Source organism: Chiloscyllium punctatum, chromosome 42 (assembly GCF_047496795.1).
Source record: "Chiloscyllium punctatum isolate Juve2018m chromosome 42, sChiPun1.3, whole genome shotgun sequence".
Lineage (NCBI taxonomy): Eukaryota > Metazoa > Chordata > Chondrichthyes > Orectolobiformes > Hemiscylliidae > Chiloscyllium > Chiloscyllium punctatum.
This window is the reverse complement of record NC_092780.1, coordinates 42,701,103-42,720,828: the sequence shown is the minus strand read 5'-3', so window position 1 is coordinate 42,720,828 and position 19,726 is coordinate 42,701,103. Positions and strand designations below refer to the sequence as shown.

At 42.1% G+C, this 19,726-nt stretch overlaps 1 protein-coding gene across 1 annotated transcript in view; it reads right to left on the bottom strand.

The window, feature by feature from the left end:
* Positions 1 to 19,726, bottom strand: part of LOC140465921 (uncharacterized) — a 60,164-nt gene that overhangs the window by 11,939 nt on the left and 28,499 nt on the right. The window contains exons 3-4 of the mRNA XM_072561874.1: positions 18,087 to 18,275; positions 8,028 to 8,166 (exon numbers count right to left, since the gene is read on the bottom strand). Of these exons, the coding sequence (XP_072417975.1) occupies positions 8,028 to 8,166; positions 18,087 to 18,275 (328 nt within the window). The remainder of the gene's footprint in view (positions 1 to 8,027; positions 8,167 to 18,086; positions 18,276 to 19,726) is intronic.

Below are 19,726 nucleotides of genomic sequence, written 5' to 3'. Positions count from 1 at the left end.
TTGAGATGTGTGTTACCTTGTTGAATTTTCACCCTACTCCTCTGTGTGGTCAATGTTGAGATAACAACTAATATTATGTTTTAAAAAGGACATAAGAACCAGGAGAGCAGGGGTCTAACCAAAACCTTCTGCTGAATGTGGCAGGGCAAGGTGCATGGAAACTAACAGATTGGAATTGCAACCTCATGACCAGAGGAATATGAGTATAACTGAAAATAGGCAAGTTGTGTGAAATCTTTTCAAATCATTTGTGAGGCCTCCATTAGAGTATTATACCTAGATCAGGTCACCACACTTCAAAAAGAATCTCAATGCTTTGGAGGGAACATAGAGCAGAAATATAAAAATGTTCTACAGGATATGGGATTTACAGTTGTTCTTCTCAGAGCAGGTTATGGGCAAATTTAATAAAATGTTCAAAACTATATTTGTTTTGATACTGCAAATGGCAGAGAGATCAGTCATACTGTGTTACTTCAGTTTCGGATGCACTAATTGAAGGTGTTTGTGATATTTTTGCTCATAGCTTATGCCAAGAATTGAATCAATAACAGAAAAGGAAAGTTTTCAGGACTCTCGATAAAGAACAAAGGGATGAGGTTAATCGTATAATTCTTTTGAAGAGTTGACCCAGACAGGATGAACAGCCTCTTTCTGTGCTTCATGAGTCTAAGATTCTAACAAGGTTTTCCCTGTAATCCCATTGACCCAACAACAATCAGTTCTTCTTGGAACTGGGATCGTCATTTTAAGGACACAGGTTACCTCTTCCATGAGGAGAAAGTGAGGACTGGAGATAAGAGTCAAAAAGTGGGGCACTGGAAAGCACAGCTGGTTAGGCAGCATCTGAGGAGCAGTTTCATGCATAAGCTTTTCATCAGGAATGTGGGGGAGGCCCAAGGGAGCTGAGAGATATGTGGAGGGGGGATGAGGCTGGGGTGGGGGGGGGGGAAGGTAGCTGGGAATGCGATAGGCTGATGAAGGTCGGAGGTGATGGCAATAGGTTGGAGTATACAGTGGAGTGGAGAGGTAGGAAACAAGATGCACAGGTAGGACAATTCAAGAGGGTGGTGCCGAGTTGGAGGGTTGGATCTGGGATGAGGTGGGGGGAGGGGAGATGAGGAAACTGGTGAAATCAAAATTGATCCTGTGTGGTTGGAGCATCACGAGGCAGAAGATGAAGCATTCTTCCTCCATGCATTGGGTGACTAGAATCTGGCGGTGGAGGCGGCCCAGGACTTGCAGGAGTGGGAAGGGGGTATTGAAGTATTCGGTCACAGGGTGGTGGGGTTGTTTAGTGCATGTGTTCTAGAGATGTTCTGTGAAATGTTCCGCAAGTTGGCATACTGTATCCCCAATGTAGAGGAGACCACATCAGGAGGTGCAGAAAATCTCTGCCATTCCATACTTTGGAACACTGACAGACTCTGTGGGACACTGTTGAGCTTCACATGTCTATACCTCTGCTGCAACCACTGCATTGTGAGTGGAATTTATTCATGTTTCTCCACTTTTTATTTCCCTCCCCTGCGTGTTTCTTGGGTATAGTACACAACCAGCACCAGTCAGCCGGTATTTAACTGCAATTTTCACACATGAGTTGAGTCTGTTGAACGGGCAGCAAATTACCCACAAAACAGTAATTTACTTTAGCCAAGGATCAGTTTGATAGATTGATGTGGAGATGCCAGTGTTGGACTGGATTGGACAAGGTCAAAGATCACATGACACCAGGTTATTGTCCAACAGGTTTATTTGAAAACACAACCTTTGGAGCCCCGATCCTTTTTCAGCTGTGAAGAAGGAAGGGGGCTCCAAAAGCTTGTGTTTTCAAATAAACCTGTTGGACAATAACCTCGTGTTATGTGATTTTTGACTTTGATGGATTGTTGATAGGCAAGGGTGTCAGGAATTATTGGGGTAGACAGGAAATTGGAGTTGAGAGCACTAACAGGTCAGCCTTAATCTTGATGAATAGCAGAACAGGCTGAAAGGGCCAAAGGCCTACTGCCTTAGCAAAATCCAATGTTCCATAGGGAGCATTAAAACAAAGGGTTGATGTCTACAGAGTTAGTCTTCCTCTAGGGTCACTGGACAGAATTTTGCTCACAACGGAGGTCAACCCCTTACCACCACAGGAAACTTGGAACATTCAAAATGTTTAATATTTAATTTTAAGATATGGTCCTGCCTCTAGTTATTGCCATTTGAGACTTGTCTTCATTTGACTGAGGGACTTGTTGGAACTCTTTAAAAAAAAGGTTAAGAGTCAACAATGTTGGTGCAGAATTCATATTACAGTCAGACCAGGTAAGAATGGAAAATTTTCTTTCCTAAAGGACATTAGTGAATGATTTAGTCTCTGCAACAGTCAACATAGCTCCATGCTCACCTTTACTGAATTGCCAAGCCTTTATGACAAAGTTACTCATGGGAGACTGGTTAGCTAGCTTAGATCTCGTGGAATACAGGGAGAACTAGTCATTTGGAGACAGAACTGGCTTGAAGGTAGGAGACAGAACTGGCTTGAAAGTAGAAGACAGAGGGTGGCGGTGGTGGAGAGTTGTTTTTCAGACTGGAGGTCTGTGACGAATGGTGTGCCACAAGGATCAATGCTGGGTCCACCACCTTTTGTAATTTTATAAAAATGATTTGGATATGAACATAGCAGGTAATAGTTAGTAAGTTTGCAGATGACACTAAAATTAGCGATGTAGTGGACAGCAAAGAAGGTTACTTTAGAGTACAATGGGATCTTGATCAGTTAGGCTGAGGAGTGGCAGATGGAGTTTAATTTAGATAAATATGAGGTGCTGCATTTTGGAAAAGCAAATCTTAGCAGGGCTTATGCACTTAACAGTAAGGTCCTGGGGAGTGCTGCTGAACAAAGAGACCGTGGAGTGCAGGTTCATAGTTCCTTGAAAGTAGAGTCACAGGTAGAGAAGGTAGTGAAGAAGGCATTTGGTGTGTTTTCCTTTATTGGTCAGAGCATTGAGTAGAGGAGTTGCTGCTGTACACAGCATTGGTTTTGGCCACTTTTAGAATATTGCATGCAATTCTGGTCTCCTTTCAAGGATGCTGTGAAACTTGAAAAGATTCAAAAAGGATTTACAAGGATGTTGTCAGGGATGGAGGATTTGAGCTATAGGGAGAGGCTGAATAGGCTGGGGCTGTTTTCCCTGGAGCATTGGTGGCTGAGGGATGACCTTATTATAGACGTTTATAAAATAATGAGGGGCATGGATAGGATAAATAGACAAGGTCATTTCCCTGGGGTGGGAGGAGTCCAGAATTAGAGACCATAGGTTTAGGGTGAACAACTTGTTCACACAGAGGGTGGTACATATATTGAATGAGCTGCCAGAGGAAGTGGTGAAGGCTGATCAGTTACAGCATTTATAAGACATCTGGATGGGTATAAGGAAAGGAAGGGTTTAGAGGAATATGGGCCAAGTGCTGGAAAATGGACTAGATTAGGTTAGGATATCTGGTTGGAATGGACAAGTTGGACCGAAGGGTCTACTTCCATGTTGTACATCTCTATGACTCTACCTATAACTCTAATTCAAACAAATAACTTGATAAGTTTCAAATGTACCCTTTCTCAATTATTATCCATCTACCTAGTGAAACAGAAACACATTGTCTTGTTATCATTTCATTTCTATTTGTGTATATTTGCTTTGCACAATTAGGTTACCAAGTTTCCTGTGTTCTAATAATGACTACATTTCATAAATATTTATTTGGCTGTCAAGTGCTTTGGAATGTCCAGTGACTCGGACAGGTGCTATATAAACACAGGCTCTTTCTTATGACAATGGATCATTGATTAATTGTGAGAAATTACAAAGAAAGAATGATTGAGAGGATTTAATGTGATATGGTTTTACAACTTGAAATTGAAGGGAAAGGTCTTTGACAATTGGCACAGGATATGTTTTATTGTAGGCCTGCTTGTGAACTAATGTGGCTGGAGGTTTGAATGAGACTTATATATCTATATTTCTAACAAATTAAAATGTATTTTGGACAAAATTATCTCAAACACTCAAATCAGTGCGGGGTCTTCGTAGAATCAGTCAGAAAATAGCTGGACAGAAAATAGCTCTTTTTCTGTTAGACCTCCCTCAAGTCAAATGACTATATTGCCTCATTGAATGCTTTAACAGAAAAATCAATAGTTTTTTTAAACAGTAAAGGAATTAAGGGTTATGGTGAGTGGACAGTTAAGTGGAGCTGAGTCCACAAACTAATCAGCAATGATCTTATTGAATGGAGGAGCAGGTTCAATGGGCCAGATGGCCCATTCATGCTCCTATTTCTTATCAGTACAGTGAGAAATAATTTTAGTTCAAAAGATCAAGATGTAGAATCAGGTTAGATGGAGATAAATAGCAAAGGAACAAAGCCACTGGTGGGGCTAATTTGCAGTTCCACCAGCTATACTTTATTATACATTGAAAGAAAAGTACTGCAATAATCATGGGGGATTTAAGTCTTTACTTCGATTGATTAATTGAATTCAACCAAAGTTGGCTAATTCTTAGATTATAATGAGGACAGTTTCCTCAAACAAAACATTCTGGAATCTGTCAGGCAGCAGCCTATATTAGAATTAATAATGTATAAGGAGGCAGATTAATTGGTGCGCTCATAGTAAAGGATCTTCTTAGTAAGAGTTATCAAAAGATGGTAGAAATTCAGTTTGGTGGCCTATGAATAAAATTATTGCCTTTAACTGAAATAAACCAAAGAGGAGACAGAAGAAAGACAACAACGACAAACATTTAAGAAGATAAGTCTGTGAGAAGATAAGTCTGTGGGTGCTCGTTGTTGTGGTTCTGTTCGCCGAGCTGGGAATTTGTGTTGCAGACATTTCGTCCCCTGTCTAGGTGCTTGGGAGCCTCCTGTGAAGCGCTTCTGTGATCTTTCCTCTGGCATTTGTAGTGGTTTGAATCTGCAGTTTCCGGTTGTCAGTTCCAGCTGTCCGCTGCAGCAAAACCAATGTAGTGTACAAAGTCCCATGCAAGGACTGCACAAAACACTACATAGGACAAACAGCTAACGATCTGCATCCATGAACACCATCTAGCCACGAAACGACACGACCAGCTATCCTTAGTAGCTACACACACAGATGACAAGCAACATGAATTCGACTGGGACAACATTACTATTATATGACAAGCCAAACAGAGAACAGCCAGGGAATTCCTAGAGGCATGGCACTCATCCACAGATTCAATCAATCAATAAGCACATCGACCCGGACCCAATATACCGATCACTGCAGTGGACAGCTGGAACTGACAACCGGAAACGGCAGATTCAAATCACTACAAATGCCGGAGGAAAGATCACAGAAGCACTTCACAGGAGGCTCCCAAGCACTGAGGATGTCACCTAGACAGGGGACGAAACGTCTGCAACACAAATTCCCAGCTCAGTGAACAGAACCACAACATTTAAGGAGTTATTTTGTAACTCTCAACAATCATTAAGAAATAAAAAGGAAAAAGGATGTATTGTCCATGGCTAATGCAAAGTTAGGGAGGTGTCATCATAAAATAAAAGTTGTACATTTCTGTAAATTTAGTGATAGGATTGAAGATTGAAAGTTTTAGAACCCAGCAAAGGATGACTTTAAAAAAAGTAAGAAATTAGCATATAAGAGAAAATGCATGACAATATAAAAAAAATTAAAATCTTCCACAAGCATATAAAAAGGAAAAGCGTAGCGAAGGTAAATTATAGTCACTTAGAGAGTCAGACTGACAAATTGATAATGAGAAACCAGGAAATGACAGACACTTTGAAAGAATATTTTGCACCTGTTTTCATAGTAGCTCAAACCAGAAGTGTTTCAAGCATTGTAGAAAATTCCAATGCAAAATGTTGACAATCCCTGAATATGATGATTTACATCATAAGATCTTTCTGGAAATGGCTGCAGAGATAGTGAGGTGGTCTTCTTGAAGAATATAGGATTCTGGGAAACTTGATAAAATAGATGTCTGCATCAGACCCCTACATCTTTCAATAAGATCACCTTTCATTCTCAAACTCCAAGAGAATAGTACCAACTTGCTCAACTTTGAATTGCAAAGTAGGCTCAATGGGCTGAATGGCCTACTCCTCCTCATATTTCTTATGATGCTTATGTTCAGTCTTCCAGTGCCTTGCAGGTCTTGGAAATTCTACATTATAGAATAATTAAAGGAAGTTTTTATTTATTTGATCATAGGGTAAGGGCATTGCCGGAGAGCCACCATTTATTGCCCATTCTTAATTTTACCATGGGACATTTAAGAGTAAACCACACAGTGGGTTTGAAGTCTAATGGAAGTCAGACCAGGTAAGGATGGCAGATTTCCTTCCCTAAAGGACAGTAATGAACCAGATGTGTTTTTACAACAATCAACAGTGGTTACATGGTCACCATTAAATCACTTTTTTCACAATCCCATAATTTTACTGAATTCAACTTTTTCTCTCTGTCATAGTGGGATTTTCACTCAGAACCCAGGACATGAGCCTAGAGTTCGCATTACAGTGTGGTGACATTGCCATTATGCCACCACCTCCCAGTGGTTTTACGTATCTTTCACAATATAGCATTGATTATGTAAGGTTGACACTTAGAGAACAGAGGAGGCCAATCTGCTCATTATATCTGTCCCAAGTCTTTGAAAGGCCATCCATTTGGTCTCACACCCCTCTTTCTGAAGAAGGCTGTAAGTTGTCTTGTACAAAGATCTGCCCAATTCCCTTTAGAATATTTGCTTTGACTATCCTTTCAGGCAGTGCATTTCAGACCACTGTAACTCAAGTTAGGGGAATTCTCTCCTAATATTCCCCCTGGTCCGTTTTACCAATTACCATAAATCTATATCCTCTGGTACTGAAAACAGTCTTTCCCTGTCCATTTTGGAACTCCTTATAATTGTTAACACTTTTTATTTTTCTTTAATCTTCTCTGCTTGAAGCAAAACAATCCCAATGTCTTTCGTCTTTTGCCCTGCAATCTGGCAACACAGATGGTCAAGTGGACAATAGCCACTGGTTGGTATCTCCTTTATTAACCATCTGCAAGACCAATCCCCATTGAATGAATGTAGGCATGGGAGGGATATGGGCCAGGAATAATAGGTGGGCCGAGCTTAGTTTGGGATTATGTTTGGCATGGACTGGTTGGACCCAAGAGTTTGTTTCCATGTTGTATGACTCTATGTATTGGAACTGCTACATTCCTAGAAATTCCAAAACGAAATATATTTGGCACTTGCTGCACTATTATTAGGTTACAGGCTTAAAATTCATTGTGAACTACATAATGTGAATTGTAGGAAGACAGCAGAGGGAGCTGGAGAATGCACAGCCCATTCTCCAGCTGTGATTTGGACTGAGAGATGGAACCATGAGTCTAGGTTGAGACAGAATGAGCACACGGAGGGGGATGCCTGCATCAGATGAAGGAAGGGATAAGGAAAAAAAATTCAATGAAGCAATGGCAATGATAGTTTCTGAACAATTTTATGAAATTTGAGAAATCTACAGTACACCGATCATCATCTGCTGGGGGATGGTGACAATTAACAAACAGTAACCTACATTTAGATAGTGTCTTTGGGAGGCAATGGCCAATGACATATGCAGTCAAACCACATAAAGAGATTGTGATTCACACAACAAAAACCTTCAGGAAAATGGTAGATTTTAAGGATAATTCTGAGGCAAAGGTGGAGGGGTAGAGAACAGGTGCGATTTAGGAAGGGAATTCTGGAGTTTGGAGTCTACCCACCAGTAAAACTAGGAGATCAGATATTTTGAAGGGATGCAAGGATGGGGGAAGTCTCCAGAAATAGGGAGGGATTTAAATGTGCTGATAAAATTTTAAAATCAATTTTAAGATGGTGTTGCTATCTGGGAGGCAATATTTAAGGGGAATAAAGAGAAACAAACCAAGAAAAGGCAATGACTCAAGACAAACAAAGCTTAAAGAATTGACAGAAGGAGTAATTTACCTGAGTCAGGTGATTCTCACCGAGTAGTGTGGATTGAGAATTGGGGGTATGGCTAGCCAATGGGGAACAATTTCCCTGCTGGCATATTTCAGACCAGAAAGATGAGTTGATGTGTGGTGTTGAAGAAATCCACAGCTTGCTAAATAAATAAGAGAACATGTTAGAATCTTAGCAGGAGCCAATGATCTAATCAGCTTGACCAACTGAATGTCTACAATTATAGCATTATTTTTGATGATTGGGCTCACCAAGTAAAATGAGTTTCCTCAGAGCTCCAGATGTACTGACAGAGCATTTAAACCAGCTGATTTACAATGTGTTATAAGGGCATTGCTCTACTCAGGGTGGGCAGTCTGTATCCCTGCTTTACTTTCTCTTGGTGCACCCAAATTGCTTACATTCTGTCCAAAAGTAGAAATACAATGTTGATGGATCAATGTTGATAGAGAGTAAAGATATCAGCTCAGGAAAAGATATGAACAAGCTAAACCAATTGAATGAATCACAAATGGTTTATTTGCACTATGAAGTGCTTTCTTTTCCCCCTCACTTTAGAAACGTGACAACATAGGGTGAGGGGGGGGGAAAGATTTAAAAGGAATTGAAGGAACTATTATTTCATGCAAAGGGAGGTGAGTATTTGGAATGAGATGCCAAAGGAAATGGTGGAGACTGGTACAATTACAACATTGAAAACGCATCTGGATGGGTCCATGAATAGGAAGGATTTAGAGGGATATGGGCTAAGTGCTGGCAAATGGGACTAGGTTAATTTAGGATATCTGGTCAGCATGGATGAGTTGGACTGAAGGGTCTGTTCCCATGCAGTATATCTCTATGACTCTGTGACTTATACATTTAATGGTAAAGTCCAAGGGAGTGTTCCTGAACAAGGAGCCCTCAGAGTGCAGGTTCATAGTTCCTTGAAAGTAGAGTTGCAAGTAAATAGGATAGTGAAGGTGGCATTTGGTCAGAGCAATAAGTTATGGCTGGACAGCACATTGGTTAAGCCACTTTTGGAATATTGAGTGCAATTCCAGTCTCCTTCCTATCAGGAGGATGTTATGGAACTGGAAAGGATTCAGAAAAGATTTACAAGGATGTTGCCAGGGTTGCAGGATTTGAGCTACAAACTGCTGAATTGGCTGGGGCTATTTTCCATGGAGCATCGGAGGCTGAGGGGTGACATTATAGAAGTTTATAAAATCATGAGGGGCACAGATAGGATAAACAGAAAAGGTCTTTTCTCTGGGGTGGGGGAGTCCAGAGGGGAAAGATAAAAAAAGGGACCTAAGGGTCAACTTTTTCATGCAGAGTGTGTTGTATGTATGGAATGAGCTGCCAGAGAAAGTGGTGGAGGGTAGTACAATTGCAGCATTTAAAAGTCATCTGGATGAGTATAGGGTTTGGAGAGATATGGGCCAAGTGCTGGCAAATGAAATTAGAATAGGTTGGGATATCTGGTCAGCATGGACAAGTTGGACCAAAGTGTCTGTTTCCATGCTGTATATCTCTATGACTCGATGACTGTATGATTCTATGACTTGACAAAATATATTTTGACTCATCCCCAGAATACTTACCATTTCACCCAAGGGGCTGTTCTGTATTTCTAAACCTGAATCTAGATGATGGGTGTTGGGAAGTTTTCCAACTCAGTACACACCTGTCACCAGCTGTGCCTATCAGGGTCACTGCATACAGATCAGAAGCAATAATTCCACCCCTCCCAATAGAGGCAACACAGAGACACATTGGAAAACCCAGCTGCTGTTTTGTCTGGCATCAACAAGGATAACACAAATGGGAACCCAGGCTGGTGTCTTTCTGATGGTTTTGTAACCAACACAGAACATAGAATATAGAGCAGTATAGCACAGAAACAGGTCCTTTGACCTACTGTGTCAGTGTTTACTATGACTCAATTCTAAATTAATCCCACCTGCCTGGACACTGTCTCTATCCTTGATTCCTTTCCTCTTCATGAGTCTGTGTAAATATCTCTTAAAAGTTGTTATTGTATCCGCTTCAATCACTTCGCCTGGCAGCACGTTCCAGACACCCACTACCCTTTGTATATAAAAAAAAACTTACCGCATCCATCAGTGAATCCCTCCAGTATGAAGGCAGGTCATTTGGCCCATCAAGCCACACTAACCTTTCAAAGAGCATTCCACCCACATGCGCACCACCTACCATTTAACTCTACTTTTCTCATGGCTAACATCTCTCTGCACATCAAAGAGAACAAAGAACAAAGAACGTTATGCCACAGGATCAGGCCCTGAGAGCCTCCAAGCATTCGCAGCTCCAGATCCTCTATTTAAATCTGCAGCCTATTTTCTAAGGATCTGTATCCTTTGCTCCCTGCCTATTCGGGGTGGCACGGCGGCTCAATGGTTAGCACAGTTACCTCACAGCACCAGGGATCCGGGTTCAATCTGGGTTCAATTCAATTCGTGTATCTGTCTAGATACATCTTAAATGATGCGATCATTCCACCCCTACCACTCCGCTGGCAATGCATTCCAGGCACTCACCACCCTCTGCATGAAGAACGTCCAATGTATATCTCCCCTAAAATTCTCCCCTCTCACTTTGAACTTGTGACCCCTAGTAATCGAATCCTCCACTCTGGGAAAAAGTTCCTTGCTATACACCTCTCATGATTTTGTAGGCCTCAGTCAGGTTCTCCCCTCAACCTCCTTCTTTCCAATGAAATTAATCTTAATCTATGCAACCTTTCCTCATAGCTAGCACCCTCCATACCAGGCAATATCCTACTGAACCTCTCTGCACCCTCTCCAAAGCATCCACATCCTTTTGGTAATGCGGCGACCAGAAATGTGCGCAGTATTCTAAATGTTGTTAAACTAAAGTCTTATACAACTGTAACATGATCTGCCAACTGTTGTACTCAATATCCCGTCTGATGATAGAAAATATGCTTTCTTGATGACCCTACTGACCTGCGTTGCCATCTTCAGGGAACAATAGACCCAAACACCCAGATCTATCTGTACAGCAATTTTCCCAAGGAACTTTCTATTTACTATATAGTTTGCTCTGGAATTGCATCTTCCAAAATACATCAACTCGCATTTGTCCGATTTGAACTCCATCTGCCATTTCTCTGCCCAACTTTCCAATCTAACTATATTTTGCTGAATTCTCTGACAGTCCCTTCACGATCTGCTACTTCACCAATTTTAGTGTCATCTGCAAGCTTGCTAATGAGGCAACCTACACATTCCTCCAAATCATTTGTGTATATCACAAACAACAGTGTTCCTGTGGGACACCACTGGTCACAGGTCTCCAGTTTGAGAAGCTACCTTTCACTACTACTCTCGGTCTCCTGTCTCTTGTTGCCCAACCAGTTCTCTATTCACCTAGCTTGTAAATCCTGGACCCCATGTGACTTCACCTTCTTCATCAGCCTACCATGTGGAAACTTATCAAATTTAGGGTGGTTCAGGGCTCAGCGATGAGCACTGCAGCCTCACAGCGTGAGGGACTTGGGTTCAATTCCAACCTCGGGTGACTGTGTGTGGAGTTTGCACATTCTCCCCATGTCTGCATGCGTCTACTCCGGATGCACCAGTTTCCTCCCACGATCCAAAGATGTGCAGATCAGGTGACTTGGCCATGTTCAGTTGCCCAAAGTGTTAGGTGCATTAGTCAGGGGTAAATGTAGGGGAATGGGTTACCCTTCGGGGGGTCGGTGTGGACTTGTTGGGCCGAGGGGCCTGTTTCCACACCGTAGGGAATCTAATCTAATCTAAGCAAACACTTTACTAAAGTCCATGTATATGATGTCTACATCCCTTCCCTAATCAATCAACTTTGTCACCTCTTTGAAGAATTATATTAGGTTTGTAAGACATGACCTTCCCTGCACAAAATCATGCTGCCTATCACTGGGTCAGTGGGGAGAGTGGTGTAAACCAAGGACTGTTGAAGGGAATGGTCCTTGTGGAAGGCAGAGAGGGGTGGGGAAGGGAAGATATTCTTGGTGGTGGGGTATAGTTGGAGTTGGCAGAAGTGTTTAAGGATGATGCGTTGGATATGGAGACTGGTGGGGTGGTTGTTGAGGACAAGAGCGACTGTCTTTAATGCATTGTGGGGGTTAGAGTGTTGGAATGGGGAATGGAGGTTGTGCAGTAGAGGGCTGTCTAGATGACAGAGGGAGGAAAAGCACATTATTTGAAATAGGTGGACATCTGGGATGCTCACAAGTGGATTGGCTCCTCGTCTGAGCAGATGTGGCGGAGGCAGAGGAATTGGGGGAATGGGATGGAGTTCTTGCAGGATACTGGGTGGGAGGAGGAGTAGTCCTGGAAGTAATGAGAGTCTGTGGGCTTGTACTAAATGTCCATTTGGAGACTGTCGCTGGAGATGGAGATGTTGAGGTCCAAAATGGGAAGGGAGGTGTCTGAGGTGGACCAAGTGAATTTGAGGGCGGAATGGAATTTGTGGGCGATGAACTGTTCCAGTTCAGCTCAGGTTCAGAATGCTGCACTAATGCAATCATCGACGTAACAGCGGAAGAGTTGGGGCACAGTACTTGTGTAGGTACTAAACAGTGCTTTTGCCCGAAACGTCGATTTTACTGTTCCTCGGATGCTGCCTGAACTGCTGTGCTCTTCCAGCACCACTAATCCAGAATCTGGTTTCCAGTCATTGTTTTTACCCACTAAAGAGTGACTGTTCGATATAGCTAACAAAGAGGCGGATGTAGCTGGGGCCCATCCGGGTGCCCATGGCCACCCCTTGATTTGGAGGAAATGGGAACAGTTAAATGAAAAGTTGTTGACAATGAAGGCCTGTTCAGTGAGGCAGAGGATGGTATTGCTGGATCAGTCTTTTGGAGAGGAAGAAGCGGAGGGCTGGAGGTCATCCTGGTAGGGTATAGACATGTATGAAGGCTGCACGTCCATCGTGAAGATAAAGCACTGGGGGCAGGAGAACAGAAAGTTGCTGAAGAGATAGAGAGCATGGTTGGTGTCGTGAATGTAGGTGATAAGTACCTGAAGTAAGGGGGAAGAGGATGAAGTCAAGGTAGGACGAGATGGGTTCAGTGGGACAGGAGCATGCTGAAATTACGGGTAGGCCGGGGTCCTTCCCTATTCAGACCATCTACATATAGTTTTAAGAAACCCTCCTGAATCACCTAACAAATTCTGCCCCATCGAAGCCCTTGGCAGTAAGGGAGTTCCAGTCAATATTGCTGAAGTTAAAATCACCAACTACAACAACCCTGTTGTGCTACATCTTACTTAACTGCTTACATATCTGTTGCATAATTCCTGTTGGCTATTGGGAGGCCTATAGTGTAAGCCATCACAGCGATTGCACCTTTCTTATACTTGTGTTCTACCCATAAGTCCTCACTGGATGAGCCCTCCAAGATGTCCTGTCATCGTACAGCTCTGACATTCTCCTTAATCAGTAATGCAACTCTCCTACCCATTTTACATGCCTCTCATCACAACTAAAATATGTAAACCCTGAAACATTAAGCTGCCGGTCCTGTCCTTCACTCAATCAGGTTTCTACAATGGCGACATCCCAGTTCCATCTACTAACCCATGTTTGAAGCTCATTTGCCTTACCTGTTCAGTAACGTGACCCTACTTCTTCTTCCTACTAAACCTTTCTTCTCTACAAACACTCCAGATGCTGACCTACTGCTCTGGTTCCTACTTTCCTGCCACACTAGTTTAAACTCTCCAGAGTGGTACAAGCAATCCTCCCTGCCAAGATATTGATGCCCTTCCAGTTTATCACCTACCCAACATATAATGCCTTTATCTATTAAGCCACTTAATCACCACTTTGGAGAGAGCTCTTGCCTCTTACTTCAGAGGTTGTGCATGAATCACAACATTAAGCTTGAGCTTGACCCAGGATGTTGTTGCATTGCTGAACAACATAGGAACAGAGGGAAAATTGCTCCTGTTTTACTACTGAATGAAATTACAATTGTTCTGTGATCGAATGTCCCATGTCATCCCATTTTTAAAAATTATATATCTCAGATTTAAATGAATAATTGATCTAACATTTTAAAAAGTACCCTATTCTATTCTTTTTAGGTACTGAAGCCTACTTACCAAGGTTTCACCTACTCGCTTCATCTTTTAATAAGTATCCCTCTGAATGTTTATGTTTCCATGTAAAATGTCTGAAATGCTCCCTATCTTTGTGTCATTGACAAACTTGCAATGTGGCTTTTGTGAGCTTCAACTGCAGCTAAACCATTCTCTGTTGAGAGGATTTATGCAATACCTTCTGGAATTCCAGACAAATCACAACTAAAGGTCTCCCCTTATCCATTACTTTATTTCTCTCTTCCCAATTAGTCTAAATATACCAAGATTGACCAGCACATACTCTCCTCCTCTCTCTTGTGCCCTAACATTTATTTAAGGAAACTGTTACCAGTACCATCTAGCAACTAAGTACTTTTAAGGTATTTCAATGTCATATCCTCAATTATAAATTATAGTCATAGTGTGATAGTGCAGAAAAATATGCGTATGGGGCTAACTGGTCCTGAAGTTCCCTTGTTTCCCTCTTTGACCTTTCTTAAAGAACAGAATAATATCAACACATTTCCAGCCAAAATGACAATTCACCAATAAAAATAATTTTGGAAATTTATAGCTGGGGTATCTATAATGTTCTTACCCCTTCCTTAAAATTTTTGGCTATAAATTCTGTGGTCCTAAGGATCTGAAGATTTTTCTTTAATTCTTTCATGGAATGGGTCATTATTTTCAATCTGCCAGCCATCCCTAATTGCGATTGAAAAGGTGATGATAACGTACCTCCTTGAGCTGCTGGAGTTTATGTAAAACAGGTAGTGCTTTCAATCAAGAACTGAACATTATTGGGTTGTGAGCATCCATACATGTAGTGTCCCTGAAGCTGCTTGCTCTGATTAGTCAGGAAGGCTTTTCAAGCCCTTGTGTACTGTAACACTTCATTAGATCTGAATATAGGTTCTCAAATACAGCTCTTAATGCATTGTCTGAGGTCTGTCTCTTCACCCACTCATTCGAGACTGACACCTTCTCTCTTACTGATAGTAGAATTGTGGCAGTGGTTCATAGAATAACAAATTCCCTACAATGTGGAAGCAGGTCATTCGGCTCATTGAATCCACACTGACCTTTTGAAGCACATCCCATTCAGACTCAACCCTGTAACTATGAGTTTCCTATGGCTGGTCGACTTAGCCTGCACATCCCTGAACTGTGGGAAGCAATTGGAGCAACTCCATGCAGTCAAGGGGAGAATGTGCAAAATCCACATAAAGTCACCCAAGAGTGACTCTGAACCCAGGTCTCTGGCACTGTAAGGCAGCAGTGCTAATCACTGAAGCACTTTTGGAATGTCACTAGGTTACTAATTCAAAGCCCCCAATTAATATTTTTGGAAAGGTGTTCGAATCCCACCATTTTGATGGTGAAATTTGAATTCAATAGGTTCTGGAATTTAAAGCTTGCCGAATAGCATTGTTAATTATTACAAATACCCTCTGGTTCACTATCGTCCTTCAGGGAAGGAAGTCTGCCACCTTTCCATGGTATGGCCTATATGTGACACCAGACCGACAGTAATGTGATCAACTCTGAAATGGCCAAACACAGTACTTAAGTTCAAGGGCAGTGAGGGATCTGCTACAAATGTTGGCCTCACATCCTATAAAGGAATTTAAAAAATCATGTTTCACATGAATCTCCTTATAGTGCAGCAGGACATGTAGGAAGGGAGTTCCAGGATTTTAACCTATGGACAGTGGGCAATTCAGAGCAGAATTTTCTGCAGACATCAAGGGCACTATCTGCTGGCTGGAAGGCTGCTTTTTGATGCTACCTTTACTGGGCAAGGTCCTCTGACCCACACACCAAACAGGCGAGACCACCAGCTGGAAGCAAGACCCCAAGGACAGAAGTACAATCTCTCAATCTGCTCCTGGTAAAATCTGTCAGCCAATCAAGGAATTGCAGCTCTTCAGTTCAACAGTGTCATAGAAGATTCAGTGACTGCTGCATGAAGTGTGACCTTGGACTCCCAGGATCAGGACAACAAGGGACAGAGTGTCACGGGTTCCTTGGGTTGGTCTATGTTCAGAGAGAAATGTACAGGTGTTGGAAGCAAGGGCAGTAGTGTGACTTTTAGCGGGTAGCACCTCTCTGGCCCAGTGTCCAGCCCCTTGATAAAGGACTGATTGGCATTAATCGAGGGATCCTCCATCCCATGAAGATAAGTTGCCCATGTAGTTGCAGTGAAGTACACTGCATGGTGACCGGACTGGATGCAGCAGGGTTAATCTACTTAAGGGCCTCAATGGGAAGCAGGATGGCAAAGTTGACCATGGCCCTCAACAACCAGAAATTAATGCTGGCAGACACAAGAAGGGGAAGGTTTGGTTATGCCACAACCAGTTGAATTAAATGTCATTCTCATCTCCAGTCCCGGGATATCCAAGAGCAGAAGACCATCTGTATCTACAACTCAAGATGGAGGGAAACTGTCATACAGTGGTGTCTGCTGCCCTGTTCTTTCAGGTGGTACAGAGTACAGGTTTAGCTGGCGCTGTTGGTGACTCTACAGTATATCCTGTAGATGGCACACTCTGTGCATAGGTGATGGAGGGAGTGAATGTTTAAGTACCACCAATAGGATGGCAGATTTCTATTTCTAAAGGACAAAGCTGAACCAAATGAGTCTCATTAATTTCTATATCTGTGTTACTTTGATTTGAGTAATTTTGCTGAGTCTCTATCCCTGATTTAATCATGGTTTTTTGTTGGGATTGCTGACATTCTGACGTCTCCTGCAAGTCTCAATACATGTCACCCTGGTAACGTATTCAACAAAGACCCCAAAAACCACAAGACTTTAAAGAACCCAGAGATCTTGGTTTTCAAAAACTAGTAGAATAACAAAAATCAGTATGAATTCTTTGGGAATTAAGAACAAAGAAAATTTACAGTCCAGAATCAGGCCCTGCGACCCTCCAAGTCTGAGCCGATAAAAATCTACTGTCTAAACCTGTCGCCCACTTCCTAAACATCTGTATCCCTCTGCTCCCCACCTACTCATGCATCTGTCCAGTCACATCTTAAATGAATCTACTGTGCCTGCCTCTACCACCTCTGCTAGCAACGCATTCCAGATGCTCACCACCTTCTGTGTGAAATACCTGCTGCGTGTATCCCCCTTAAACTTCCCACCTCTCACCTATAAAGTGTGACCTCTTGTTATTGAATTCTTCACCCTGGGAAAAAAGCTTGTCTCTATCCGCTCTGTCTCTATTAGACAGGAAGAAATATTATCAGTAAAAATCAAAATATATTGTAACCATTTTCACAGTAGATGCAAAATCATTGAATCCCGACAGTCCAGAAAGAGGTTATTTGGCCTGTCAGGTCTGCATTGACCCTTTGAAGAATATATTAACTTACTCTCGTGTAGCCATTTACTCAGATTCATTCACATAACCTGCATATTCCTGGACACCAAAGAGTAGGTACAGGGATAGGAAAGATTTAGAGGGATATATTCATGAATAAGAAAGGTTTGGAGGGATGTTGGCCAAGAGCAGGTAGGTGGGATGAGTTTAGTTTGGGATTATGGTCAGAATGTATTGGTTGGAGCAAAGGATCTGTTTCTGTGCGGTTGAACTCTATGACACTATGACAATGATATGGGCCAAATGCAGGCAAAAGAAACTAGTTCAATTTGGGAAATCTGGTTGGCATGGATGAGCTGAGCCAAAGGACTTGCTTCCGTGCTGTATGACAATTACTTTATTTCAGTGGACCTGTTGGGCGATTTCCTGGTTTTTTTGGCTAATGTCCAATTATTTTGTTTTCCCTGTTCAAGTTGTTATAATAACACACACCTGATCTTGGGTGCCCAAATTTCCAAACAGGACCTAATTCAAACATTCCATGAACAGCAATATAGTCTTGTTAGGCTACTAATGCAGATATCCTTCAACAGTTCATTTGAAGATAAGGGTACATACAATGTGTCACCAACCTTCTGGAGTCAAATGTTTGCTGTTTGTTTTTTAGTGACCGTAGTTTTACAACAAAGGCTACCATCAGTGTGAGGAATAGGAGAAGAGTGATTAAGCATGCTCCAATCAATATGCACGTGATCTGAATCTCTGTGAGTACTGATTGACAGCGCTGTCCTTTGTACCAAGTGTGTTCCTTCTCACTGCACCTAGTCACAAAGGCAAAGAGTTAGAAGAATGGGCATGCATAACAGGTATCAAAAAAACAATATAATACTTGTGTAGTTTAAAGATTTCATTACATTAGACTGAATTGCATTGGATAGAACTGGGTGATTGAAATTGACTGAACTAGGCCAGAGTAGACTAGATCGGATGGGTTTGGCAAAATTAGATGGGATGGACGTGCAGGTGTTGGACTGGGGTTCACAAAGTTAAAAATCACAGAACACCAGATTATAGTCTGACAGGTTTACTTGGAAGTGCAAGCTTCCAGAGTGCTGCTCCTTTGTCAGGTAACTAGTGGAGCAGGATCATAGGACATAGAATTTCTTGTAAAAGATCAAAGTGTCATACAACTGATGTGATAGATTGAACAAACCTAGATTGTTACTAAGTCTTTAACCACTTAGAATGGGTTGCAGGTTTCAATTCATTAATATATAAACCCCAGAACTTCTTTCAAGTCACATTCCCAAAATAACTTAAGGTTTTATTAAAAAAAAGTGACATCTCAGCCCAGACAATGCATTTAAGGTTTGAGGTTAGAGTCTGCCTGTATCCCAACCTTGAGTCAGACTGGTTCTATTTCCAAAGTAGGGATTGATAGAATGTCACATGGACTGACTGTCTATAGATTGTGAGCTTTTTGAACAAAAAGTGTATCTGCGAATAAAAATCTGTAAATGCAAATTCACCCCATAAACTTATATGTGTGTGCATTTGTGGGAGAGAGAGAGAGCGCGAGAGAGCGCAAGAGCGAGAACATAGTGTATAAATGTAGGTCACTTGTAGTGTGACATGAACCCAAGATCCCAGTAGAGGCCATTCTCATGGGTACTGAACTAGGCTATCAGTCTCTACTCAGCGACTCTGCATTTTTGTGTATCCTGAAGTCCGTCTTGGAGGATGGTCACCTGAAGGTCTGAGGTCAAATGTCGTGAAGTATTCCTTGACTGGGAGAGAACATCCCTGCATGGAGATTGTTGTGCGATGTTCTCTCATCCGTTGACGTAGTGTCGGCTTGGTCTCACCAATATTCTATGCCTCAGAGCATCCTTTTCTGTCGTGTATGAGATAGACAACATTGGCCGAGTCATATGAGAACCTTCTGCACACATGGTGAGTGATGAACCTACGTGTAATGGTGGTATCCGTGTTGACACTGACACATCTTGCAATGGTTGTCATGACAGGATTGTATGGTGTTGTGGTCGATGCTGTCCTGAAGACTGGGCAGTTTGCTGTGAACAATGGCCTGTTTAAGGTTTGGTGGCTGTTTAAAGGTGAGAAGTGGGGGTGCAGGGAAGATTTTGGTAAGGTGGTCATCATCATCGATAATGTGTTGCAGACTGACAAGAACATGGTGTAGTTTCTCTGCTCCTGGGAAACGCTAGATAACGAAGGGTACCCTATCGGTCGTATCCCATGTCACTCTCCT